The sequence below is a fragment of the Ascaphus truei genome, chromosome 20 (assembly GCF_040206685.1).
Source record: "Ascaphus truei isolate aAscTru1 chromosome 20, aAscTru1.hap1, whole genome shotgun sequence".
Lineage (NCBI taxonomy): Eukaryota > Metazoa > Chordata > Amphibia > Anura > Ascaphidae > Ascaphus > Ascaphus truei.
Genome location: NC_134502.1, coordinates 19,654,605 through 19,682,439, shown reverse-complemented (window position 1 = coordinate 19,682,439; position 27,835 = coordinate 19,654,605). Strand labels below are relative to the sequence as shown.

At 41.7% G+C, this 27,835-nt stretch overlaps 1 protein-coding gene across 1 annotated transcript; it reads right to left on the bottom strand.

Moving 5' to 3' along the window:
- Nucleotides 1-24,741: 24,741 nt before the first annotated feature.
- Nucleotides 24,742-25,710, bottom strand: LOC142470978 (olfactory receptor 6B1-like). The gene has a single exon (XM_075577781.1). It carries the CDS (start codon nucleotides 25,708-25,710, stop codon nucleotides 24,742-24,744), a length of 969 nt encoding a protein of 322 aa, XP_075433896.1.
- Between the last annotated feature and the right edge of the window lie 2,125 nt (nucleotides 25,711-27,835).

Below are 27,835 nucleotides of genomic sequence, written 5' to 3'. Positions count from 1 at the left end.
GATGTGCTAAGATGAGAGGTAGTTAAAGGTTTAAAAATAAACCATTCCAATGTCCCTCTCTTTATCTCAATCTTGCTTCCCCTCTGCACTCTGCTCCCGACTGTCTCCTTTTACCTCCTTTTGTCTCTACTGATCTCTTTCACTTTAAAAAAATTCCCCTCAATGCCCCATTCCTGTGGAAATACTTTACCCTCAATATATAGAATGCAAAGCTACATGTCTGTAGGCTTTCAAAACTCTTGAAAAACAGTTTCAAGTTGGAAAATGTGAATAGCCTGGAATCATGACTACAGGTGGAGAAGTCTTCATTGCTCCTCCAGAAAACAGAGTTACACAGTACGGGAAAACAGTTTCAGGCAAGGAGAATAATGCTTGTGCAGCCAACGCAACATAGACAAACAAATTCCTCAAAATGCAGGTCTCCTCTAGGACAGAGGTACAAAGTTGAGCCCTACTCACAAATTCACAATGCAATTCTTCATTTATTGTAACAGCCAAGAACAGAGGAAAGGTCCATAAGGGACCTGAAACGTTGTTCCTCCTCTGTTCTTGGCTGTTGCAATAAATGAAGAATTGCATTGTGAATTTGTGAGTAGAGCTCAACTTTGTACCTCTGTCCTAGAGGAGACCTGCATTTTGAGAAATTTGTTCCTCCAGATAACACATCATATTAAAAATCCCAGCGTTTCCCAAATGCGACATATCAATTAACAATGAAGCCCCAATGAACATTCAATATGACAAATTATTGAGTTCATTACTGTATAATAATAATAATAGTTTGTTCTTGTATAGCGCTGCTAGTTTTACATAGCGATTTACAGAGACATTTTGAGGACACACTCCCAGCCCCAAGGAGATGACAATCTATGTGTTTTTTAGAGATAAAGTGACTTTCACAAGGTCACAAGGGGCCGACACCAGGAACTGAACCAGGTTCCCCTGCTCCAAACTCAGTGCCAGTCAGTGTTTTGACTCACAGAGCCACTTTTGTTTTTTCTATATATTTTCTTCTCATATGCAAAACTTGGCCAAAACAAGCCTGAAACAACTCAAAGTAGATCCCATATGCACGCCCTACACAATCAATTTTATATAGTGTCTGTTGTATTTCTTCTACTGCATCCAACATAATTGGCTATATTTTTGTTTTCTCTTTTCACTTTGCAGTGGAAGATAGACAGTATAAAATGTGTAATGCCTACACAAGTTGTTAATGGGGTCTATCTTGACATGGTCGGAGGCTTCAAATGTTTTGGCCAAAGGATTGAACCAATCGACCAATATTTATAAGAAGAAAATATATAGAAAAAACATAAGTCATCAAGGAAATAATTGGTCATATTGGATGCACATTGAGGCTTCTCCGTTTATTGCAGTATACTTGAAGTAACTTTCAATGTGGCACTCCGATTGTCACAAATAAATATATACATTACATATAAAATATTGTGGGTCAGGGTTTTGAGCTTGCTAAGGATCTGTATAATATACCAATAACTGATTAAGTTATTTTTGTTTTTTTACAAAACTGTGAGAAAATAATGATACAGGGAAATTAAAGGGAATATTTATTTGCGTTAGTATATAATTAATAATAATATAATAATTGTTTGTTCTTGTATAGCGCTGCTAGTTTAACGTAGATCTTTACAGAGACATTTTTGCAGACACAGTCCCTGCCCTGTAGAGCTTACAATCTATGTTTTTTACAGCCTGAGGAACATAGAGGAATATAGACCCTAATGTAATATTAACACCGCAATTTTTTACTCTGGCTATATACTTACAATTCTACTTATTAAAACCCCACCGCTACTGCAAAACAGATTAATTTGACTTACCTCATTATCCTACACTTACCCTCATATAGTGTCTACAACAATGATTATATTCAGTCAGTATTAGGCTCGGCTTTTTCAGAGACTGAGATTAGCCTTCACTTGTAAATGTCCACAGTGAGATGTATGTATCAAATAAAAAAGACTTTGAAATAATTATCTTTACTTTCTGTTAATCCTAAAATATAGGAGCATCTTCTAATGCCGGGCAGAGTGTCTGTCACTGGCAGACTGTAATGTTAACAACACCCAGATTGCTAGAGGTTTTTATACTCTTTATGCAGTAGAGAGAACAGACCTTGTGATACTCAAACTACAGAATTCCATGGAGACTTCATCAGGATGTTTGAAAGTAATTCCGGGAGGAAAACATAAACTCCCAATCCAGTCAGTAGCCTTACAGAACTTTACTGCAGTTTGGCATCTCCATCTTGCATATATTTTAACCTTTCACCTGCTAAATTAATTTGAGGTTATATTGAAGAGACTTGAGAAGTTGTAAAAGCTCTGTACATAATAATACAATTTATGAAGGATCAGATATTGTCTTTGTATTACTTTTATTTTGTTGATGTCCTTCTATTGATGTCTGTTGATGTCCTTCTATTGATGTGGCCCCAAGAAGTAGACACAACAACCCATCTTCCAATAATCATAGCTATTCTTTAAGACCCTAGGAGTTAGAGGAACAGTTGGTTACGTTAGGTGATGAATCAATAGAGATGGTGTGAAAATATTAACCCTGTGTCTACTTTATTTAAGTTTGTATAACATTATCTGAAGTCATTAGCATGTGGTTGAAAATGATGACCACATGCTTAATTGTTAATGTGCATGTTTACGGGATGTCTGAAATTTAGGATAGCATATGATAATTGCATGTGCATCATCATCAGAGATCCCAAACACACTGACTCAAGCCCTATAAAGTCAGACCCTGAATTTGTCAGTGAAGGGCAACATAACTGCCGGCCATGTTGAGTCTGAGGGGATGGACCTAATTGTTGCTAGTTTGGGAATAGATGACAAGTTCTCAATTTCAGGATCAGTCCAGAGGAAAAAGCTCCAGTACCGTTGGGGTTCCTTGATCATGGCCCATGGGAGGAGGAGAACAGTTCAGTTGGGGGCTCTGTTGGAAGAGGCGGTAGTGGAGGAAGCCTGGATGACCAACCTGAGAGAAAAATGGAAAGAAGAGGTGCAGCATGGCTGCTGGAGAGGATCCTCAGTCATTGGGCAGAAGCCGCGGAGGTAGGCCTAGAGGGAGAGATAGAGCAGGTTCAGGAGGTCCCTTGCTGCAGTGCCAAGAAGAGGGGGAGGAACCCAGGTTCATGCAGAGGGAGTATTGGGCATGCGAGTAGTGGAGGTGTTAGCATGCAGTCAGCAACAGGTGGTGGCTGTGATGTTGAGCACTGGTCTTTGTTTGTGGGAATGGAGGAGGGTCAATGGGAGAGAAGTGGTCCAATTCCCTGGAAAGGCTTAGCCCATTGGATGGACAGAGGGCAGTGTTTGATAGGAAGGAGCAGGCTGAAGGTGGGAGAGCAGGAAAGCACCCCATGTTGGCCTTAATAAGGCAGGCAGACATTTGGGAGATGGTGGATGTAAGGAGGAGAGCAGAGGCTTACAGGTGGCAGGGAGATAAGCAGCCCCTGTTTGGGAGAAGTAGATCCAGATAGGGGTTTATATGTTCTGTTTCTGGGGATGAGGTTAGCAGTGTGCACATGGTGTGGGTACAAGCAGAAAGGATATTTCTTTCAGCATGAGGGGGGAAAGGGTGGTAAGGTCACTGTGCCAGGACCAGCTCAGCAGTAGAAGGAGCAAAGGATTTATGGATGTGAGGTGACGCCAAGGAAGCTGCCGGAGGGCTGGGGGATCATGTCCCAGTGGTGGGGCTTGCGAGACCAGTTAGTGTGGCTAGATCAGTCAATAGTGAGTAAGTCATGCACGCATTGATGGAGTTGATAGCCAATTGCGGTCAAGGTGTCAGCGTTGACAAGTGAGTGTTCTTGGGCATGTGGTGAGTATTGAGGCACAAAGGTGCTTTGGTGGGGGAGGGCTGTGGCGGTTAAAAGCTCTAGGTTGAGGGTGGCATGGGCCAAATGGTGTGGTCTATTTTGGGTGGATGCAATGGTAGTTTCTTCATCAGATGTGTGCCAACTGGGGTAGCCAGAGGTGAGGAGAACTGGGCACAGGCAACACTACTAAAGATGCTGGAGACCGGGCAGCAGGGGAGAAAGGCAAGGAAGGGGAGGTTAAAAGTGATGAATAGTAATTATCGAGGCTGTGAATTTTTGAGTTACAAGTACATTGCGGATGAATTTATCACATGAGGTGAAGGATAAAGTGTGAAAACGGGAGTGTGTGAAGATTTTGCTTTTCTCCCCAATTTTAGGAATCTTCAACGCTAAAAAGAAGGATGAGATCAGAGTAGAGAAGGCAGGCTCCTATGTATTTTGGGAATTGGTTGCAGGCATTCACCATCTTAGCTAGTTTGATTTTGGGAAGGCATCAGAAATGTGTTTGGTGCTTTTAAGTATGTAGATACAATTTGAAGGGCTTGTAAGCTTTATGGGGGCTCTGCTTCATGGGAGTTTGATTGGGAATTTTGCAGAGGATTCTGTTCAACAAGCAGTGGTGCTGGGATATGAAGGACATGAACCTTTGGATGTCACTGATGATACTGCAGAGAACATCTCCCTTTCAGGGAGGGGCTGGAAGCCTTCAGCACTCAGGGCAGTCTGCCATGGGCATAAAGCAGTGTGCTGGACAGTTCCACCATGTGGGTGGAAACTTAAGTCAGTGGAGATGCACTGGAATGTGGAGAGGGTCAAGATGAAAAAGGAGGTTGAGTTAGGTAGGATGGTGGGTTCATTCCAATGTTCACTGTTCATGGGATGGGATATCCCCATTGAGCTAAGCTCCCAAGATGGAGCCAGGCTCATTAACCCATTATCCATTCGTCAAGGATTGTTGGAAAATGATGGGATTGCCTGAAATTTTACAGGTTTCCATCAGCTGAATCGTTTCACTGTGAAAGACAAAATTAGGAACCAACTTAACAACACTACTAACAATAGCATACAACAAAGCGCTCTACCTAAAATTAACCTGTGAAGTGCCAGTACCTAAAATAGTGAAGATAGAACAGTGCACAAAACAACTAAAGTGACTGTAATAATATATAATTATATAAAGGCCACAATCGCTAGGCAATTAGCCCGACAATAGAGGCTACTAAACAATTCCTAAAGTGATGTGTAAATCCTCTATCAGAATGGCATCGAAAGGACAATAAACCAAGTCTACTCAATGACTTGTAATAATATGTAACAGAAAAAGAGAACAAAATCCTTGACACAAGTGTCAATAATACTAGTCCCAAATGATGGATGTGAATCCCAAACGGTTACTTCAATATCTTGTAATTCTGCGGGTACAATAAAGAGAACAGAGCATTGCGCAATAACTTCTATGGCGTAAATCGCTGCACGTATCAAATGCCTATTTACAGCATTAAATGAATCACAGGCATTGAGTTAAGTCTTTGGTTCCATCAGAGGGCTTGATCCTCGAATGACACACAGTATCCAACAGATGTGTACCCATGAATCAATAAAATAAACATAGCATGTTCTCGTTGATACTATTTATTAAAATGCGCAAGACAAAAAGTATACTTACAATGTGTTGTCTTGGTGTAATTTAAAGATGTATTATTAAAAGATGTAATTCACAAAGAAATGGGAAACTATTTTATCTACTTGCTCCTTGGCCCTAATTAAATTGTTGGCTGAAACTCAACAAACGAGATTATTATCTATTCAAAATTGGAAGACTTCAGAACAAACACTAAGTTTGATGAAATGGAAACCAAACTTGAAAGGGAAATTGCTAAGTTTAGAAGTGAAATTAAGGATAGAAAATACAGAAAATTTCAGCGCGATAGTCTTGATTATAGTTTGCATCAAGTTTATAGTTATAAAACATCCAAAAAGAGAAGACAAAACACAATAAATTACTCATCTTCTGAAGCAGAAACTTCTGAAACAGAGACAGGGACTAATGCTGAATCTAGATTACTAGGTCCTCAATCTTCTACTAGTAGAATCAATACTAACGTGGAAAAAGCCACTTTTTTAGAATACTCACCCACCAAAGACCAACGAGGCGAGGAGGGAAAAAGCAAAAGGAAAAATCAGGTCGAGGCAATTGCAGGAAATAAATGAAGATGAAGCACCGATAAATAGATTGAGAGTATTTCATCTATCCAAAATATCATTAACTACTGACCATATATCCTTATTGGAAAAGGGGTTATCCTTTTCACCTACCAAGGATTTTATTCTGTTTGGTTGGATTAAGGACCTCAATCTATTTTCTCGGAAATTACTTCTCCATAAATTTCACTCTAAAAGAGCTAAACGCGACATTGAAAACACAGGCCTCACCTCTACAGATCAAACACACCTACAAGAGCTCGTTTCTTTACTTGAAGATAATGAATCTAGTAGAACTGTCCAGGAGGGTCCATTCACTAATTTGAGACCTAAAAGTAGATTCACACCCCTCATGTCTATTTGCCCACAGATAGAGGTCTTTACGGATTTAGTCACCAAAGACTTGGAAAATATGAAAACTAGAATACATATGAAAAATAACATCACAAGAGAGGAAAATACTGCATTAAAAGATCTTATGTCACAGAAGGAAATCGTAATTAAACCTTCTAATAAGGGCGAAAATATTATCATCATGGACACAGAACAATATGTCAAGGAATGCAAACGCATTCTCAAAGATGTGAATATCCTCTCGGTGAGAGAAAAACGCCGCACAGCCGAAAATGAAGCAGTGAAGGCTGAATGTGTAGTAATAAAAGAAGCTTTATTTGCACAAGGTGCAAGCGGATCCTCTGACGCATTTCAGCCTGTCAGGCCTTTGTCAAAGAGTGATCCGCTTGCATCAAAAGACATCCAGTTATAGACCGGTAAAACTGTTACACCTGTTCGTGTCACCCAATGCAATGATATATACTATGTATTCTCAAAGATATAAACAGCTATCAAATATTAGATCGAGATCCCACAGTAAAATTTACCAAAGAACTCAACACAATTTTGAAAAATGCATTTCAGAAAAAACTTATTGATCAAAAGGAACTTGACTTTCTGCTTCCCAAAACACCGACAATGGCGACCTTCTATATTTTACCCAAAATACATAAGGATCAAAAGAGACCGCCAGGCAGACCGATAGTTTTGGGAAACAATAATCTGACTGAGAATATCAGCATTTACCTTGACCAAATTCTGCGTCCGTTTGTCACAACTCTCCCATCCCATATCAAAGACACTAAAGATACATTATTAAGACTAAATAGTATTCATACGTATGCAGACACCTTATTGGTGACTCTTGACGTCGAATCCTTGTATTCTAGTATCATCCATGCTAGTGGCCTCAATGCATGCAGACATTTTCTTTCTAACAGGGGACCAAGCTTTATGGATCATAATACTTTTATGATGGACCTCATCGAATTTGTTCTTTGCCATAATTATTTTCTTTTTGATGGCAGCATCTACCACCAGACCCAGGGTACAGCAATGGGCACATCATGTGCCCCCACTTATGCCAACTTGTACCTGGGCTGGTGGAAGATCAAATTGTATTCACAGATGAACTTACTGAATACACTAGTCACATCGAAATATGGCTTAGATTCATAGATGACATCTTGTTAATATGGAACGGGCCTCAATCTTTGCTTATCGAATTTGTGGCCAAACTTAACCACAATCAATTAAATCTCAAACTAACATCTGCTTACAGTACCAGTGCTATTTCCTTCCTTGATTTACAGATTTCCAAGAATGAACATGGTGATATACAGACTACGGTTTTCCGTAAACAAACTGCCACCAACAGTCTATTGGATGCTTCCAGCCTACACCCACCATCACTAATTAAGGGTATCCCAATTGGACAGTACCTACGCCTTAGACAAAATTGTTCAACATTACAGGATTATCAGATTCAGGCAAAGGACTTGAGGGATAGATTTTTAGATCGTGGCTACCCCTTAGGAACCCTTAAACATGCCTACAAACGGGCACTAGAGAGTGACAGAGACAAACTCTTCACAACAACAACAAGACCTCCTAGTAAAGAGGTGCGGTGTATAGGAACCTATAATAATAGGTGAAAGGAAATTAAAACTATATTTTCTAAACACTGGCACATTCTCAAATCAGATGCGGATCTTACCAAGGTTTTGAAGGATACACCTAGCATTACCAGCAGACGGTCAGCTAACCTCTATGATGGCCTAGTACACAGCCACTTCCAAAGGCAAAACAAACCAACGTGGTTACAACTTCCTATAATGGGCACCTTCCAATGCAAAAGCAGCAAAGCCTGTCAATATATAAAACCAGCCAAATCATTTCAAAATAGTGACAAGACAAGATCATATGATATCAGACAATATATAAACTGCAAAACAATCAATGTGGTATATTTAATAAAATGTACATGCGGACAAAGATACGTGGGAAAAACCATCAGAGAGTTCAGACGGAGTGTTCTTGAGCATGTAAACTCAGTTATCAATGAAATTGACACTCCAGTGGCCCGTCATGTGAACCAATTTCATAAAGGGGATGTTAGATGCCTTTCATTCATTGGCTTAGAACACCTCAAAAACAATATACGAGGTGGCAATATTGATAACAGGCTGCTTAAATGTGAAGCAGAGTGCATTTATAAACTAAAAACTCTCTATCCACATGGCCTGAATGAAGGCTTTACTTACACCCCCTTTATTTACATAGAGAATGGACAGGACACTCACCCCCCTATAACATGAACATATGTGTGTATTGTTCATGTTACTATGTATACTAATATCCTCAGATTATCGAGTATACATCAATAAGGTATTTTCCTTATTTTTTTTGCTGACATATATTCAGACAGAGAAGATAGAGTAGTATTTGCAGACTATGATTCATCTCCCCTTATTAGGTATCCTTAACTTGTGATAGAAGTGTGCAGACTAGGTTTCAATTTACCCTGCTCAGACCAATATAAATAAAGCTCAAGAATTTGTAGATTTTATTAAGTTCATTGGCCTTTCACTACCATAATAACTGCTGTCCCTTTTGATATTTACCTTGGTTTATATATTTTTAACACACTTTGTATATTTTAATTGTGAGTTTGCATACTCAGTGGCAGATAGAGCTTTCTACTATGTGATCAGGAGCGCTTATTTCAATGCGCAATCTGATTGGTGATTGGTTGCCTTGACAACTTGAGACGCTATAAATCACCAGACTCTCCTCTACTGCCACTCATTCGCCCCTGACGAACCTCCGTGTAGGAGGGAAACGCATAGGGCATCCTGGAGGTTGCTGTGCAGTGTAACAGGAGGGTAATTTGTATCTCTGCTGACCCTGACATTGTATCAGTTACTGGCGGCGTGCCATTCACTGCCGTCGGCATTTACAACATGTGCACAGACTGAGGAATGTGTTTGCTAACTGCTGGGAGCTGCTTTGTTTATACTTATATCAGGCACCTTTGTGTGCATATGTAACTTAGAACTTTTTGACAGAATCACTGTGATCACCTGTGTTATAGACACACACTATTATAAAGGACCTATTAGCCGGTAATCTGCTGTTGGTCTGATATATGCATTAGCATTTATATATCTATGTTTGTCTAGTGAGTGATCCGTTTTTTCAAGGTCTGAGCTACAGTAGATACAAGGCTTTATTTGTCTCACAGCAGCATTTTAAATGTGCCTTATTTGTTCAGTTATTGGTTGAATACAACTTTACTGCATAGTGTTATTATATCACATGTTGTGCCTTATTTGTTCAGCTACAGGTTGAATACAATTTGACTGCATAGTGTTATTATATCACATGTCCTTTGCAGTCACACACAGGATTAATCCACATACCACCAACCTATGATTGTGTTCAGTCCTCCACCTTAATTGCAGGATGTCAGTCTCCACCCTATATTAATTGATATTGTTTACCATACATTGTGATTTTCACAGGCATAGGTTTATTATTTTCAGTATCCATTAGTATTACAGTGGTGGACTTTACACTTAGTGATCATAGGTTGGTTTGATCGGTATGCTGTGTTTGTGACTGCATTTTTGTTATATTGCACATTTCTATATCACAATCCTATATAGAATTGAGATACCTTATCCTTCTAGAATTTGGTCTTTTGGTTGTCCCTGAGTGCGTATTTATTTATATATATTCAGATAACGCTTATTGGGTAATTTATTTCAACCTCACTCCATCACTGCAACATCCTCCATTGTATTTGAATATTGTGTTCTTTATTTTCAATATATGCACACTTTATTTTATATGAGACTTAATAAAAGTTATATTTTAACTGTCCCAGGAGTGCTACACTGAATGAGCTTCTAGCTAGAAGGTATAGGTGTTAAAAACATATTTTCTTCTAATTTTTGATATATTAATTTAAAGATGTCGTCCGTAGCTTGAGTCTCCGGAGCACAGCGCTAGTAGCTGGGGTCAGCGTCGCTCCTCTCGCCACAACTTGAGATGACTCCTCCCTGATGATTTCATCGCTGCATCGATAGCTCTACCTCAGAGCTGACGAACCCAAACAATCTCCACCCTACGAGTTTCGTGACTTGGATTGTCACTTCCTCAGGTGAAATTGGAGCTCTACTATCCCTAATGGCTATTTATAGCCTAAACGCATTAACCATATGGTTCCCTTGTGATATTAATGTCAAAAGGAAAAGCACATGGTTATGCACCATTAAACCAAAGGTAGGTCTTTGGTGGGGACCCCTGTGATGGGAGATCAGGGCCATGGGGTGCGAGTCGCTAGATTGGCGAGTGTGGCTAGATTTGATGGTAGGGAGTCTTTCATGAAGGTCTTGAGGTAGTTGATGGCAATTGGTATCAAGGGGGCAGTGAAGCAAACCCCTCGGTCAATGTGGGTTTTCTCGGAAAGCTGTGAGTACCAGGGTGGCAGTGGGTATTCTTTGAAATGGTTTTGGGAAAGATTTTTTAATTCCCTTTAATGAGGCAGAAGTGGCTCTTTGTGGAAGGAAACGTAAGTTGCTTGGGATGCACCGGGATGTGAGGAGGATCAAACTGAGGAAGGAGGTTGAGTTTGATAGGAGGGCGGATCCATTCCAATTTTCCCATGTCGAAGGATTGAGGATATCCAAGAAGAAGCCAGACTAATTTTGGCTTATTCACAACCTTCTCCTTTCGTGAAGGATTGTAGGCGAATTATGTGATTGACGAGATTCATGTAGGGTTTAGTAGACTTTGTTTGACAGGGCGCCATTCGGAGATTTTCTGGTGACCGTGGACATTGAGTTCATTTTTGTTTACATCAGGTGCACCCCTCTTGGTTCTATCTTCTGGAATGTAGGTTAGAAGACAAGTTGTTGTGAATGTGTGCCTCCCTATGAGGTGTGGGATTTCTTGTTATTATTTTTTAACCCTGTAGCATTCTATTTTACACAAATATATTTATATATAGTATAGTGGGTTTGCGTTTTGAGCTTGCTGACACTGTGTGTTTTAAATGTCAATTGGCTACAATTGCGGTGAGGTTTGAGCCTTTCCACCTAGATTTTAAGATCACCCAGCCCACATTTAATAGCAGGTCCCGTGTTACACTTGTGAATGACCAGTCCATTGAGACATTCTTCCTCCATTAGAGAGATGAAGAGAATGTTTACAGGTAGTGTAGGATCTTCAAAAAGGGGTTTATTGTGACATTGTGGCAGGCTTATAATGCTTTGGCCAAAGAATTTAACTAAATGACCATTTCTTATGAGAAAAAGAATAGATAGTATTTACCTATATAATTTGTCAGATTGGATGTCACATTATTATTTTTTTTGCCTTTTGTTTATTTGTCATTGGCCCCAAAAAGTTTTCAACTCATCCGCTGGCCTCGCCGTGCACCTCACCGCACTGTGCCGCAGTGAGCCACTACTGAACTACTTGAACTTTGTGTTTTGTGGTCAGACGGAATTATTATTGTGCGTGTCCGGCATGTGGCGCACTGAATATCTTTGCCTATGGGACTCTGAATGGTACAATGCAGTGAGAGCAGGTGTTGGAGGAGAAGATAAATGTACAGATGTGTCTTTGTCTTAATGACCTTGTACAATACTGTACATATCTACTGTTGCAGTTTCACACTTTATTAAAAAATACACTATGCATTTATGGAATCCACAGTATGTTATAACATTTGTACTGTGCATGGCATGGGACATGGCGCTTACAACTTCTTGCCACACAAGACTGGTTTGTAGTTATGCCTATATGATATATTGTGACATTCCCATCGGGACAGATAAAAGAGCAACTCTGTCTGAGATCTATGAGTATATCCTTGATAAGTATGACAACTACAAAAGAAAAACACCAAACCAAGAAGGGTGGAGGAATTCTATCACACAACTTAAGCATGAATGATTGCTTTATTGGATTACCTTCATGTCCCGGCAAGAGGGGTTGCTGCTGAGCACTGCGCACATCGTGGATGGGAATGTTCGATCATGGCAAATTTTGAAGGAAAATGATATTGGCCGTGAACAATAGATTAATTATAGACCTTCCTGAACTGGTCCATCCAACACGTGCTCCAACTCCTGTGCTTGCCCCAATACCATTACAAGTACAGACCAACCAACGCTGAAAACGAGATGAGCCTAAATCCCAACTACCTGATCGACTCAAGCATCTACATACAGCACACCACCATTGAATCGACAGTGGGTTACTGACACCCAATTTTCAAAGTGTCTAATCAAGATAAATATACATGTGCTCAAGTTTAAATACAGTAGTATACTGTACAACTCTACAGTAGAACTGGCATACCCCAAATGACCCATATATGCATTCCATAGACACATTAACTCATGTACAAATTAGTGTACATTAACGCATGCACACATTAAATATGCATATATGCAGACTGTACTGTAAGCATTTCATTATTGTTTATTAATACTATACAGTAAATTATTTCACAATTATTTTACAGAATTCAAAATGTCAAATCATCAGAATGAAGATGTCGATGGAAGTCTAAAATGTTATCATTTATAACCCTTTTAATACTGTTGCGATATACTGTATACATTATTAGACATACACACTATTTAGACATTATTTAGACACTTTTATACCATATTTTAAGTGTAGTGGGCACATAGAGATATACTGTATACATTATTATACTTTAATACACTGCAAACTATTGCAAATGCAAAGCAACACAAATGACCACAAGGGGTCATACAAGTCTTTATAAGTTGCAGTGTGCACTCTAGATCAGGGGTGGGCAACCTATTTTTCAATGTAGCCACAGGTGTGGCGAATTTGAAGTGAAAATAGCCACACCATGTAAAAATTGAGTTATTTTGTTGCACATGCAAAAATTTCAAACAACACACACTGTTTGAACTAGTTTATTCAAAACATGAACACTTTGACTACTCAGTTACAACTGCGGCAGACACAAACGATGAAAATGGTTAAAATTTAAAATGTTAGATAATTTAATTCGATATTTGGCAATCCTTATTTCTGACAAGTTGCATAAACTTTGGCTGAATATCTGAACTCAATGCACATCTTAGTTCAGCCTCCAAATTGACATCAACAATTCGAGATCTGTGTTTTGACTTGATGACCGTGAGGCTGAGGTGAGGATTTGATATAACACCAACCCACAGCCGCGTGGGCGCATCTGGAGTGTAGATTGGTTGAGGTAGCCGGGTCGGTTGGAGAGATCTGGATGGTCAGTAATACTTGCAGAAGTCGGTGTAGGAGAGTAGCGGATCGTAGGATGTACTTAGCCGTGGTCTGGTTTGGAGAGAGGCTGATTATTGTGGTACTTTCCCGAGGTCAGTATTGGAGAAGTGCGGATGGTCGTACGTAGCCGTGGTCAGGAGAACAGAAGAGTGCAGTCTGGAAGAGTAGCCAAGGTCAGGAACAAGGAACAAGGAACAAGGAGAAGGATAAGACTGTGGAGGTAAGACAGCAGTGAACACTTCGCTAGCAGGAATGTTTCTGCTCAGCCAATTTGCCAGTGTGGCAGCTGAGCATATAAAGGGAGATTGTCCAATGAGGTTGGAGCATACTCAGGAGTATGTCTGGCTGTGCTTGGCTGGAAGAGAAAGCACAGGTGTATCCCATTAGACAGAGGAATAGCAACAGGTGCAATTCGAGATGTCCCCCTCTCAGTTCCCCACTGGTCGTTCTAAGGTGGCTTACATCTACGCCTTGCTAACGGTGACGCCCTCGCTTGGGCTTCTCTTCTCTGGGAACTTAAGAGCGAACTAACCCAAGATTATCCTAAATTCAGGTGTGAATTTCAGCAAGTATTTGATACTCCTGCACGGCGCGAGACAGCCGCATTCTCTCTCTTCCATATTTCACAGGCTCGAAGATCTGCCGCCAAGTACGCAATCGAGTACCGTACTCTTGCCGCAGAGACCCAATGGAATGATGAGGCACTCGCCGCTGCATATTATCACGGACTCTCTGACACCTTGAAGGATGATCTTGCTACTCATGCCCAGCCTTCTTCCCTGGAGGAGTTGATTACACTGAGCATACGCATGGACCAGCGTACCCAGGAGCAACGGCATGAGAGACACTGTTCTCGTTCTCTTCCTTCCTCTGTTGTCTCTCACAGGTTGTCTACTTCATCCCTCCTGGCACTGGATGCCTCGGAGCCAATGCAAATCGGGAGCCAACAACTTCGAGTAGCGAAGAGAATGCGACGTCGTCAGAAGGGACTCTGTTTCTACTGTGGTTCTTCGGAACATCGTCTCCAGAATTGTCCCCTGAATCTGGGGAATGGAAACACCCAGTAAAGGTAGAGGGGCTTCTACTGTGTACTGTCTCTCCTTGCCCCTCTCTCCCTGAAAATCTCCCAAAGAAATGTATGCTTCCTTCCACTCTGGAGGGTCCTGACCTTTTCCTGCAGGTAAAAGTTTTCATTGATTCTGGATCTGGTGGTAACTTCCTGGACCAAACCTTCGCCTCTGAGAATCAAATCCCTATGGTTAGAAGAAAAGCACCTATTGGTCTCGAGGCCATCGACGGTCGACCATTCCAGCCAGCATTAATCATCTGGGAGTCCGTTCCTCTCACATTGACCTTGGCCGACGGTCATAAAGAGGTAATAATTTTCGATATCTTCCATTCTCCTACTGTTCAACTTATTTTAGGATTGCCTTGGCTTCAACTCCACAATCCTCACATTGATTGGACCAGCACCCTGCCTATCCAGTGGCCTTCTTCCGCTGACTCTGCTCCTACGGCTCCTCCTGTTGCGGTGATTGCCGGCCTGGATTCCGTTCCTTCCAATCTATCGATCCTACCAACCGTGTATCATGAGTACTTGGATGTGTTCAACAAGATGAAAGTTGAGGTTCTACCTCCCCATCGTCCATACGATTGTCCTATCGATTTGATTCCTGGGACCATCCGTCCAAAGTCGAAGTCATATCCTTTGTCCGTTCCTGAAACTGAGGCCATGATGTCCTACATTCAAGAAAATTTGGAAAAAGGATTCATCCGCAACTCTACCTCCCCTGCCGGGGCAGGCTTCTTCTTCTTGAAGAAGAAGGATGGATCACTTAGGCCATGCATAGACTTTCGCGGACTCAATAAGATCACGGTAAAGAATCGGTATCCTCTTCCCTTAACCTCTGAACTGTTCGACCGTCTCCAGGGGGCCTCTATCTTTTCGAAGCTCGACTTAAGAGCGGCCTATAATCTCATTCGCATAAGAGAGGGGGACGAGTGGAAAACCGCGTTAAATACGCGATCGGACATTATGAGTATCTAGTTATGCCCTTTGGCTTATGCAATGCTCCTGCCGTCTTTCAAGAGTTCATGAACGACATCTTCCGGGATGTGTTGGGGACATTTGTCATAGTATATCTGGATGACATTCTCATTTTTTCCAGAAAAATTAAAATCTGTTCTCGACTGGCCGCTGCCTAATTCGCTCAAGGCTTTGCAGCGTTTCCTTGGCTTTGCCAATTATTACAGGAAATTCATCAAAAAAAATTCTTCTATTGCTCTTCCCATCGCCGCCCTGACCAAAAAAGGCGCCGATCCCACCTCCTGGTCTCCTGAAGCTATTGTTGCTTTCGAGGTCCTTAAGAAAGCTTTTGTGTCCGCACCCATCCTACGCCATCCAGATACCTCTCTTCCCTTCACCTTGGAAGTCGACGCTTCGGACTTAGGTGCTGGTGCAGTTCTCTCTCAGAGATCTTCTCCCCAAGAAAGACTCCATCCCTGTGGTTTTTTTTCACGGAAATTTTCATCTGCCGAAAGAAATTATGATGTTGGTAATCGTGAACTTTTGGCCATTAAACTGGCTCTTCAAGAATGGAGGCATCTTTTAGAAGGCACCAAGGAACCTGTGGCTATCCTCACCGACCACAAAAATTTGCTGTAAATCGAGGTGGCCCGACGGTTGGGATCTCGTCAAGCTCGGTGGTCTCTCTTCTTCTCCCGCTTTAACTATACCATTTCATACATTGCTGGTACCAAAAATGTCAAAGCGGACGCTCTCTCTCGCCAGTTCGCCACGGAAAATGAATCTAATGCACCCACGGAACCTATTCTTCCTGCCAAATGCATAATCTCCGCTAATAGTTTTGATGTGTTGGACGAAATCAACAAAGCCCAGGCTCACATTCCCAGCAGGTTCAGGGTACCAGAAGGGCGCTTATTCGCAGCTTCACGGTTTCGCCACAAGATTCTTCTTTGGTGTCATTCCTCTAGATCTGCCGGTCATCCAGACTTCAAGAGAACAGCAGACCTTATTAAACGGACATTTTGGTGGCCGAGGATGAACAAAGACATTTTTGACTTTACTAGTGCTTGTCCTGTATGTGCCCAGAGTAAGACGCTCCACCACAAAACCTCTGGCCTCCTCATGCCTCTCCCCATTCCGGAGCAACCCTGGAAACACATCTCGATGGATTTCATTGTCGAACTTCCCAACTCCAAAGGAATGAATACTTTCTTGTCATAGTAGACAGATTTTCTAAACATTCACACTTTATTCCCCTCAAGGGTCTTCCTAATTCTGCTACTCAGGCCGATGTTTTTTCCAAGGAAATTTTTAGATTACATGGCGTTCCCATTTCTATTGTCTCTGACAGAGGGTCTCAATTCATCTCTAAGTTCTGGTGGGCGTTTTCCCAGAGACTCGGAATTTCTCTCCTTTTTTCTTCTGGATATCATCCTCAGACCAACGGTCAGACCGAAAGGATGAATCAAACCCTTGAGCAATATCTCAGATGTTTCGTATCGGAGTCACAGGACAACTGGGTGGACCTGTTACCATGGGCCGAATTTGCAATCAACTCTCTCAAGAATGAGTCTTCCCAAGAGTCTTCCTTTTTCATTAATTTCGGCTTTCACTCCAGCAGTCTTCCTCTCTCTTCTCCCCCTTCTGGCGTTCCTGCAGCTTATTCTCATGTTACGACCCTACAGAACTCTTGGAAAAGGATTCTCAGATCCCTACTATCTGCTGTTGCCAAACAAAAAACCAAGGCGGATCATCATCGCCAACCGGGTCCCTCATTCAAGCCTGGTGACAGAGTGTGGTTGTCCTCGAAGAACATCAGGCTTAAAACTCCATCTCCTAAACTGTCACCAAGATTTCTGGGCCCATTCAAAATCATAGAAAAAGTCAACCCAGTCGCTTACAGTCTTGCTCTACCTCCCACCATGAGGATTCCTTCCGTATTTCATATCTCCCTACTTAAGACTTTTGTACAGAGCTCGCATTTTCCAGACCCGTCCCGTAAACCGAACCCAGTGTCCACCCTAGGACAACAAGAGTACGAGGTCCAATCTCTCATCGACTCACGCTGGTCTAAAAACAATCTCCAGTTCCTCGTCCACTGGAATGGCTATCGTCCGGAGGAGCGTTCATGGGTACCGGCACGTCACATTCATGTCCCGAAACTCCTTCAACAGTTTCATCTAAAATTTCCCCAGAAACCGTGGCTGGATCGCTCGGAGATAGATCCTCAAGGGGGGGATATTGTGACGGTTCAGGGGATTCCTTCCCCTTGTGTCCCTGACACCCCACGCTCGCCTATCCTCTCTGTTCCTTCCCCTGCCAGCCTTCCTTCCTTTACCCACACCTGTACCTCTCCGGCAGCCTCTGACGTCATCCCAGCACCACTGCGCGTTCCCCGCAAGACTCACGCACCCGCTTGGTTCCCGAGCCCCTGCTGCGGCGTTCCCCACTCTCAGCTCCCCTCAGTCTCTACTCCTATCCCTTTACCTCCGACGGCTGTCCCCTCCATTCCTCCCTCATCCTCTATGAGTGTCCCCGTGGCGCGGCGCTCCGTGCACCTCGTGACGCAGCCGGTACGCGCGCACTCTCAGTTTACAGAGGGCGCGTGCACACGCGCCTCTTCTAGGGTTTTTCAGCCTCCTGGCTCCTCCTCTCATACCCTGCAGGCAATCTCTCTCACTGGCTCCTCTGTCTCCTCCTCTTCTCCTCCTCACCTATCCCTGCTGTCTCCCACTTCACCTTCTGCTCCTCCTCTCTCTCCTATTGGTGTTCCCTCCTTTATAACCCCTGTCTGTCCGTTCTCTCATTGCTCTGCATAGCTTTTGTTACCCCTGTGTGTGCAGTCCTATGCTTGGCTCTCCTCTGTGTTTCAGCTTGTTCCTGCTCCTGCTTATCCCTGGATTTCCCTGGTTTGACCTTGGCTCGTTCTGGACTACTCTGCTCTCTGTTGCCCTTGAACCCTGCATACGAACTCTACCTTGCTGACTTCTGTAACCCCTGGACTTTGGCTTACGAACTTGACAACTCTGACTTCTGGATCCCTGGACACTGGCGCAAGGACACCACTACTCTTACTCTGTACTCCCAAGGCGTTGCAAGTATCACTAACTATCTTTCAACAGGCCCGGCAATGCCATACCACACTCCGGGCACGCCCCCCCTGCTGTGGGTGCATGGTCATACCCTTCCCACCTAGTATTGGGGTCTTTCCAGGTCTGTGGGCATACGGGCGTGACAGGTAGGCATCGTTTGACAGGGCGCCAGTTGGAGATTTTCTGGTGAAAGTGGACATTGAGTCCATTTTTGTTTACATCAAGTGCACCCCTCTTGCTTCTATCTTCTGGGATATAGGTTAGAAGGCAAGATGTTGTGAATGTGTGCCTCCCTATGAGGTGTGGAATTTCTTGTTATTATTTTTTAACCCTGTAGCTTTCTTTTTTACACAAATATATTTATATTTAGTATAGTGGGTTTGCGTTTTGAGCTTGCTGACACTGTGTGTGTTTTAAATGTCAATTGGCTACAATTGCTGGGAGGTTTGAGCCTCCTCCACCTAGATTTTAAGATCACCCAGCCCACATTTAATAGCAGGTCCCGTGTTACACTTGTGAATGACCAGTCCATTGAGACATTCTTCCTCCATTAGAGAGATGAAGAGAATGTTTACAGGTAGTGTAGGATCTGCAGAAAGGGGTTTACAGTGACATTGTGGCAGGCTTATAATGCTTTGGCCAAAGAATTTAAGTAAATGACCATTACTTATGAGAAGAAAAATATATTATTTACCTATATAATTTGTCAGATTAGATGTCTCGATATTACAAATTAGTTTACATTATCACATACACACACATTAAATATGCGCATTTGCAGACTGTACTGTAAGCATTTAATTATTTTTTATTAACAGTGTACAGTAAATAATTTCACAATTAAATTACAGAATTCAAAATGTCAAATCATCAGCATGAAGATTTCGATGGAAGACTGAAACATTATAATTTTGAACCCTTTAAATACTGTTGCGATATGCTGTATACATTATTAGACATACAGTGTACATTATTTTGACATTATTTAGACACTTGTATACAGTACCATATTTTTAGAGTAGTGGGCACATACTGTAGAAATATACTGTATACATTATTATACTTTAATACACTGCAAAATATTGCAAATGCAAGATGACATTTTTTTTATAAAACAGTACTGTATGACAATGTTTGGTGTTCACATTAGTGCTGGGGTTAGCTGTGGCATTTGGTCACGCTATTAACTGGCTGTTTGCTTAGAATAGACAAAGCCATCAACCTTCCCCTAGTTTGTTTCTATCAAGTGGGAAACCTCCCACTTGCAGCCACACAGCCTTCTCACTAATTTTCTATCTTTGCCTCATGTGTAGAGAAACTCATCCCCCACCCTTTCCCTCTGAAATTCTCCTCCCTGTTCAATGATGCGCATAGCCTATGCGTTGCATAGACACGCATGCGCACATAGACAAAGTATAGACACAAACCCTGCAGCCTGTATTTCAGCAAGTGGCGGGGAGTAACATATATATTTACAGTGGCGGAAAAAAGTTTGTGAACCATAATGATAATTATGGAAATGTCATAGTTTTTCTATAACTTCTTGAATCTAATGGAATTTCCAATAGGGTTTATATTAAGAAAAAGAGAGAACACAGGAGCACACCAAGGTAAGGATTTATATTAACTAATTCCATGTCTTTTGAAACAAAATGATGTGTGAATTAGACAAACAATGATTAATTAGGGGTCGGGTTTGTAAACTGTAAGTGAGTCCCTGGTTTTATCAGCTAAATTAAAGGGGATAATTAGACTCAGCTGTTTAAATAATTAGGTAGATCTTTAGGTGTTAGAGTCCCCACCCTATATAAACATCAGAAACTTTGTGAGTTTGGTCTTCCCCATACACGTGTGTGGAAACACGTCATGCCACGGTCAAACTAAATTTCTGAGGAACTCAGAAGAGCAGTTATTGATGCTCAGCAGTCAAGAAAGTGTTACAAAACCATTTCGCCTTGGCTAATGTGAGTATTCATGGCTACACTTTCAGAAAAAGACTGAACAAGAATGGTGTTCATGTAAGGATAGCAAGGAGGAAACCACTGCACTCTTAAAAGAACATTGCTGCCCATCTGAAGTTTGTCAAAAGTCACATAGATGATCCACAACACTTCTGAAACAATGTTCTCTGGACAGATGTCAAAGGTAGAACATTTTAGCCGCAATGAAAAACGTTATGTTTGGTGAAAACCAAAACTGTGTTCGAACAGAAGAATATCATTCCAACCGTCAAGCATGGTGGTGGGTGTGATGGTTTGGGGTGGCTTTGCTGCCTCAGGACTTGGATGGATTGCCATCATTGACACAACTATGAATTCTACATTGTATCAGAAGATTCTAGAGAATAATGTCAGGCCATGCATCTGTGAGCTAGAGCTGAAGCTGAAGTCAAAGTGGGTCATGCAGCAAGACAATGATCCTAAACATACAAGCAGATCTAGTCAAAGTCCGGATCTAAACCCCATCAAAATATTGTGGCAGTACCTGAAGTGAGCTGTCCATGCAAGGAAGCCCTCAAATGTCACAGAGTCTAACTAGTTATGTCTGTTAAGAAGAGCTCTCCTTCCATTAGAGAGGTTATGAGAGCTTAATGCAGGTGCATCAGTGTTAGGACCTACAGATGGGTCATACCGTGAAGTGATTGTAGGCTTAAAATACTTTGGCCAAATAATTGAACTAAATTACCCCTTGCTTATGAGACGATATACAGATAAGTATTTACCTATAAAATATGGCCAGTTAGATGTAGCACTAGGCCTTTTTTGAAGTGAAATTCTTTGGGCACACCCACCACATGAGCAAAATTCCCTGGCAGTAAATGGAGTTGATGGTGACGGAAGTGATGTCACTGCTAGCAGAAGAAGCTGTCAGTGTTGCCAGCTTCAACCTGGAGGAGTCACCGGAGAGGAGGAAAGCAGCGCTGGACATACACACACCTTCCCGAGTGAGCTGCCGAACACCTGCTCCTCCATGAGTGAGCTGCCGAATACCCCACTCCCCATCCCCACGAGTGCACCGTCGACAGTCACCGGAGTGGACACACACCACATTAAGGATGAAGACCCCGCTGGATCCATCATGGGGGAGAGAGAGGACAAACTGAAAATCCGTCTGCCAGCACCATATCCATGGGGGGGAGAGAAGACCCAAACACTGCCATGTCTCCACAGTTGGATCTGGTGGGTGCTGGACACCCCCCTGAGGGATGTGCCGAACCCTCCCCCCCAAGTGGTGTAGCGAACCCGCCACTTCCCCCCTCCAAGTGATGTGCCGTTTCCCCCCTGATTGGTGTGCTGAACCCTCCCCCCCCCCTCCCATACCCACTGTGTCCCCACAGCACCGCCAGACAGAGGAGGGGGGAGAGAGCACTGAGCATGTTGTGTCTACGCGGCATCACCGTCAGAGGGAGGGGGTGAGAGAACCCTCAGCGTGCTGTGTCCACGCTGCAGCAGAACTGCCAGGGGGAAGGGGCAGAGCACTCAGCGCACCATGTTCCCCCTGCAGCAGCACCACTGGAGGGAGAGCGCTCAGCATGCTGTGTCCCCATGATAAGGAGGGAGTGCGCTCAGTGTGCCGTGTCCACATGGGAGGGGAGAGTGCTCAGCGGATCGTGTCCCCGCAGCAGCACCGCCAGAGGGAGGGGTGGAGATAGCACTGGGAGAGTCTGCAAGACACACACTGACACATACACACACACAGTGATTCACACGCACACTGACTGACACACACCCCGACTGCCGCACACACACCCGACTGAAATGCACACACACCCAAACTGACGCTCTCACACACACACACACACACACACACACACACACACACACTGACATACGTGCCACACACTGACTAACGCGCACAAACACTGACTGACACGCACACACACTGACACGCACACACACACTGATGCGCACACAGATACTGAGGTGCACACACACACAGTGAAACACACACGATGAATTCAGAGTTACTATAAATATAGAAGTGCAAATAGCAAAACACACGTTCTAAATCAAACTTCTTTGAATTTTGGCTCTGAAATTGTGTTTTGATTTTAAATTAAAAACATCACCATCAAAAATTAAATTTTGTGAGAAAACAGTGACAAAAGACAAAGAAGTCTCACTTACTGTAAAATGCGCGGGATCGGAACACACACTTTTTTTCTATTGTTGAATACATGAGGACACAATCTTAGTAGCACTTGTTTTGACACAATATATACAGTATGATGTGGTGGATTTTGGTTCTGAGCTTACAGGGGCTGTGTGTATTTTTTATTGGGTTCACTCCAATACAACTTTTCTTAAGCAAGACAAAATATATGTTACACCGTTTACACAGTGTCTCAATGTATATCTCAATACGTTCAGTGTCAACCTCAGACTAATGAACATTTTTAAACAATTACATTCACCACAATGTTGCATTTACAATGATTTTTTATGTATGTTTTTGTGTGTGTATCTATATTTATAATGTGCACACAGTGTTCTCGACACATTACAAAAGAGACAATATAATACAGAGAATTCTAATACAATAAGTGCAACAAACAAAATCAAACTATAGGAAATAAAATATCTGCACTGAAGAACTTGCAATCTAAGTGATACTGTATGTTGGAAGACTTACAAACAGCAGGTGTTTATTCAAACTTTATCCTGTAAGTAATAACAAATGCAAAATTGTGGTTCCATCCTCCATTTAAATGTTGCACTTACGTTGCTGCAAGAATAGCAATATTAGTATTGAATTGAGCATGTGATTAATTTATGCATATAATATACTGTATCATACATTTTTGGCATATAAAACAGACTTGGCATGCCATAATATGAAAATGTATATACTGCACAGCCTAATGCGCACAGCAATATTTCAACAACTGCTGCCACAGTTGTTAGAAAGAAAGACAGTGACTACGTGATGTAAAATAAAAAGCACTTTGAGGATTGATAAGGAACAGCATATAGTATACGGTATAGACAGATTGTTCTGTTGTATCTGAAACACCAGTTATATACTCTTTATGGAACTTGCTGCACAGCAATGTATTCACTTACTGAATCAAATGTCAAATGCCTTATTGACATATATAAGCATGGAAATGAGTGAGATGTTTAGAGCATCTTTCTAATTGAATGTGTACAGTCCATTTCTGCCTTTCTTAATGAATCTAAAGCACGAATCATCTCCAAATTAATTAAGTTTAAAGAATTATTATAAGCTATTCCTGCACACAAATACATACAATCGATATACATTTTCAGGATATTATATTAATTAATAAACATTTTGGTGGTGTGATTGATATTAATATAAATAATACTAAAAACAATATGAATAATATTAACAATATAATCTATGCTTTAAACATATACATAAATAATATTAATATCGCAAATGTTATTATTACTGTCTATATTATTACAATGTATACTTATCTTATCCATATTAATTATGCCTATACAAGTAATATCTCTAGTGACAATAATATACATTGACTACAATAAATGGAATATACAAGTTTGGTGCGCTTGTGGTACAGATACTTTAATTTACCAAATGATGTATGGTACATTTGTAGCGAGCTTTATTTTATTTACTGATAAAATGCATTTCACGTTATAAAGCAGATTTTTAATAGGATTTAATGGCAGTGATAACGCAGAATATCACAGAAAATCCCATAATGTATCAGCGATTCCAATAACAATTTTTACATTTGTATTTGTGCTGAATCTTGTACAAAGCTTTATTATCATCTAACTATAAATTGCACCTTCCCATTGGGAGCTGGGACACCCTGGATCCCATCTCATCAGTAAGAGGTCACCTGTCTTCAAGCTATACTATGTCTTCTCCAGAGGGAACTACACAAATATAACATCAATCATCTTACCATCTTTACAGTTCGAAGAAGTTCATAGGTTGAGTTGCCGCCTTCTCCTTTCATCCAAGAAGACTGTTTTATTGTGAAACCTTCTCCTCAGAGCTGCTCCGATCTCCTGGTTCCTCAGGCTGTATATGATTGGGTTGAAGAATGGAGTCACCACCATGTACAGCAGAGATAGGATCTTGTTTATGTTAAATGAGTGGCCTATGGATGGAACACAGTAAATAGTAATCAGTGTCCCATAATATGTGCAAACCACCGTGATGTGAGCGCTGCAGGTGGAGAATGCTTTCTGTCTCCCAGTGGTGGAGGGGATCCAGAGGATGGAGAGGGAGATACATACGTAGGTCACAATGATGAAAGTAAATGGTAAAAAAGCTACAGGGACAGCTAGCACAAAGTCTTCAATTTCTATAAAGGAGGTGTCCGAGCAGGAGTCTTTAAGAAGAGCAGCAAATTCACAGAAGAAATGGTCAATGACATTAGGGCAACAGAACTGTAACTGACTGATCGGAATAATTACGATTAAAGTCAACACAAATCCAAGGAACCAAGACCAGATCGCCAGCTGGAGGCAAAGCTTGAAATCCATAATGGTGGTGTAATGCAACGGGTGACAGATGGCCAGGTATCGGTCGTAGGACATCACTGTGAGAAGAAAACACTCTGTAGCCCCAGAGCAAGCAACAAAATGAAGTTGACTAATGCAGCCAGCAACAGACATGGTGCCACCTTCTCCCCATATGAGGTGTAGCATTTTTGGGACAATAACCGTGGTGAGTAGGATATCAGATAAGGACAAGTGAGCCAGGAAGAAGTACATGGGAGAGTGGAGTTGGTGACTGACTGACACCAATATAATGATCAGGAAATTACTACTTAAGGTCATAATGTAAGTCATGAGGAAAACAGTGAAGAGTAAAATCTTGAAGCTGGAAATGTTCTGGAATCCAAGAAGCAGGAATTCTGTGACTATGGTTTGATTCTTCCCAAGCATCGCCTAATGACAGAGTAATCACAAATTACATCTTCGATACTTGTGATATGCTAAGATGAGAGGTAGTTAAAGGTTGAAAAAGAAACCATTCCAATGTCCCTCTCTTTACCTCAATCTTGCTTACCCCCTGCACACTGCTCCTGACTGTCTCCTTTTCCCACCACTAGAGTCCCGATACCTTTGATTATGATAATATTCAAATCCAATACGAGACCCCCATATCCTAGAGGTCAATTGTCATTGTCATGACAAAAGGGGGGATTGAAAATGTGCATATAAGGGGGGACTCCATTTTGATTGCTAGATAACCATTTTTCTATAACCATTCTGTACTAACATTTAAGTCTCAGGAACTAACCACATGCCATATGCCATACGTAATTGTGCCTTCTAGGCAGATCTGAGAAAATGACCTCTCACCCACTTATCACTAGCTGAACTGTATTTGTTCAGACTTATTTTTTGCCCTGTAGAAACAGGAACTTGTTCCCAGCCATACTGAGCATGAGTTACACAAGAATGCATTACACAACATACTGTCCTAAAGACTGACATTTCCTTTAACTGCCTCCAAGTTCGGTATTAAGGCCCCTTCCCAGACCATAAACTGTCTATGCTGTCTAACTGTCATTCTGCTGAGATAGACAGACTGTGAATTAAAAGGGGAAGTATGTTCTCATATGTGTGTTTTTTTCTATGCTCAAGTTTGCTATATAAACTGTCTGTAAACCCTTTAATAAACAAGAGAACAGTTTTTGACAAAGCTTCAATGGTTGTCTGACTCAATTACTGTCTTCTCCCGAGCTCGTCCACCATTTTGTTTTCCCAGATCATCAGTGCTTTAAGAGTGGGTTAAAAGCCTCCGGAGGTTGAAGTCATCTCGTGTTGGCAGCAGGGTATTCTCACGCAACGACGTCAGAGAATACGGATAGATTATTAAGAGTCTCTACTGCTCTCTTTGACTTCTAAAAATTCCCCTAGCTGCGCCATACCTGTGGAACAACTTTACACTCAATATATAGAATGCAAAGCTACATGACTCCAAGCTTTCAAAACTCTTGAAAAATAGCTTCAAGTTGGAAAATGTGAATAGCCTGGAATCATGACTACAGATGTAGAAGTCTTCATTGCTCCTCCAGAAAACTCAGTTACAAAGTGCAGGGGAAAAGTTTCAGGCAAGGGGAATAATGCTTGTGCAGCTAACACAACATAGACAAACAAATTCCTCAGAATGCAGGTCTCCTCTAGGACAAAGATACAAGGTAAAGCTCTACTCACATGTTCACAATGCAATTCTCCATTTATTGTAACAGCCATGAACAGAGGAAAGGTCCATATGGGACCTGAAACATTGTTTCTCCTCTGTTCTTGGCTGTTACAATAAATGGAGAAATGCATTGTAAATTTGTGAGTAGAGCTCAACTTTGTATCTCTGTCTTAGAGGAGACCTGCCCTTTGAGGAATTGGTTCCTCCAGATAACACATCCTATTCCATTAAAACTCATAAAAATCCCAGCATTTCAAAAAGGGGACATATCAATTAACAATGAAGCCTCAATGAACATTCAATATGACAAATTATTTAGTTCATTACTGTATAATAATAATAATAATAATAATAATAATAATAATAATAATAATATAATTTGATCTTATATAACGCTGCTAGTTTTACATAGCAATTTACAGAGACATTTTGAAGACACAGTCCCTGCCCCAAGGAGATGACAATCTATGTGTTTTTAGTGCCTGAGGCACAGAGAGATAAGGTGACTTGCCCAATGTAACAATGAGCTGACACCGGGAATTGACCCAGGTTCCCCTGCTCCAAACTCAGTGCCAGTCAGTGTCTTTACTTACAGCATGTTTTTTCTATATTTTTTCTTCTCATATGCAAAACTTGGCCAAAATATGTCAAGCCTGCAACTACGTCAAGGTACAGACGAGACCATGAATATTCTAAAGCTTGCCATAAACTAGCCCGGTTACATTCTGGGTATGTGCTGGCTAGTTTAAGGCAAGTTTAAGGCATTTCTGCATTGACTAATGACCCATAGGATTACCACAGCAGGGGTCCCTGGCAGTCCCATTGAGTTTGAATGAGACTGCCAGGGACCCCCGCTGT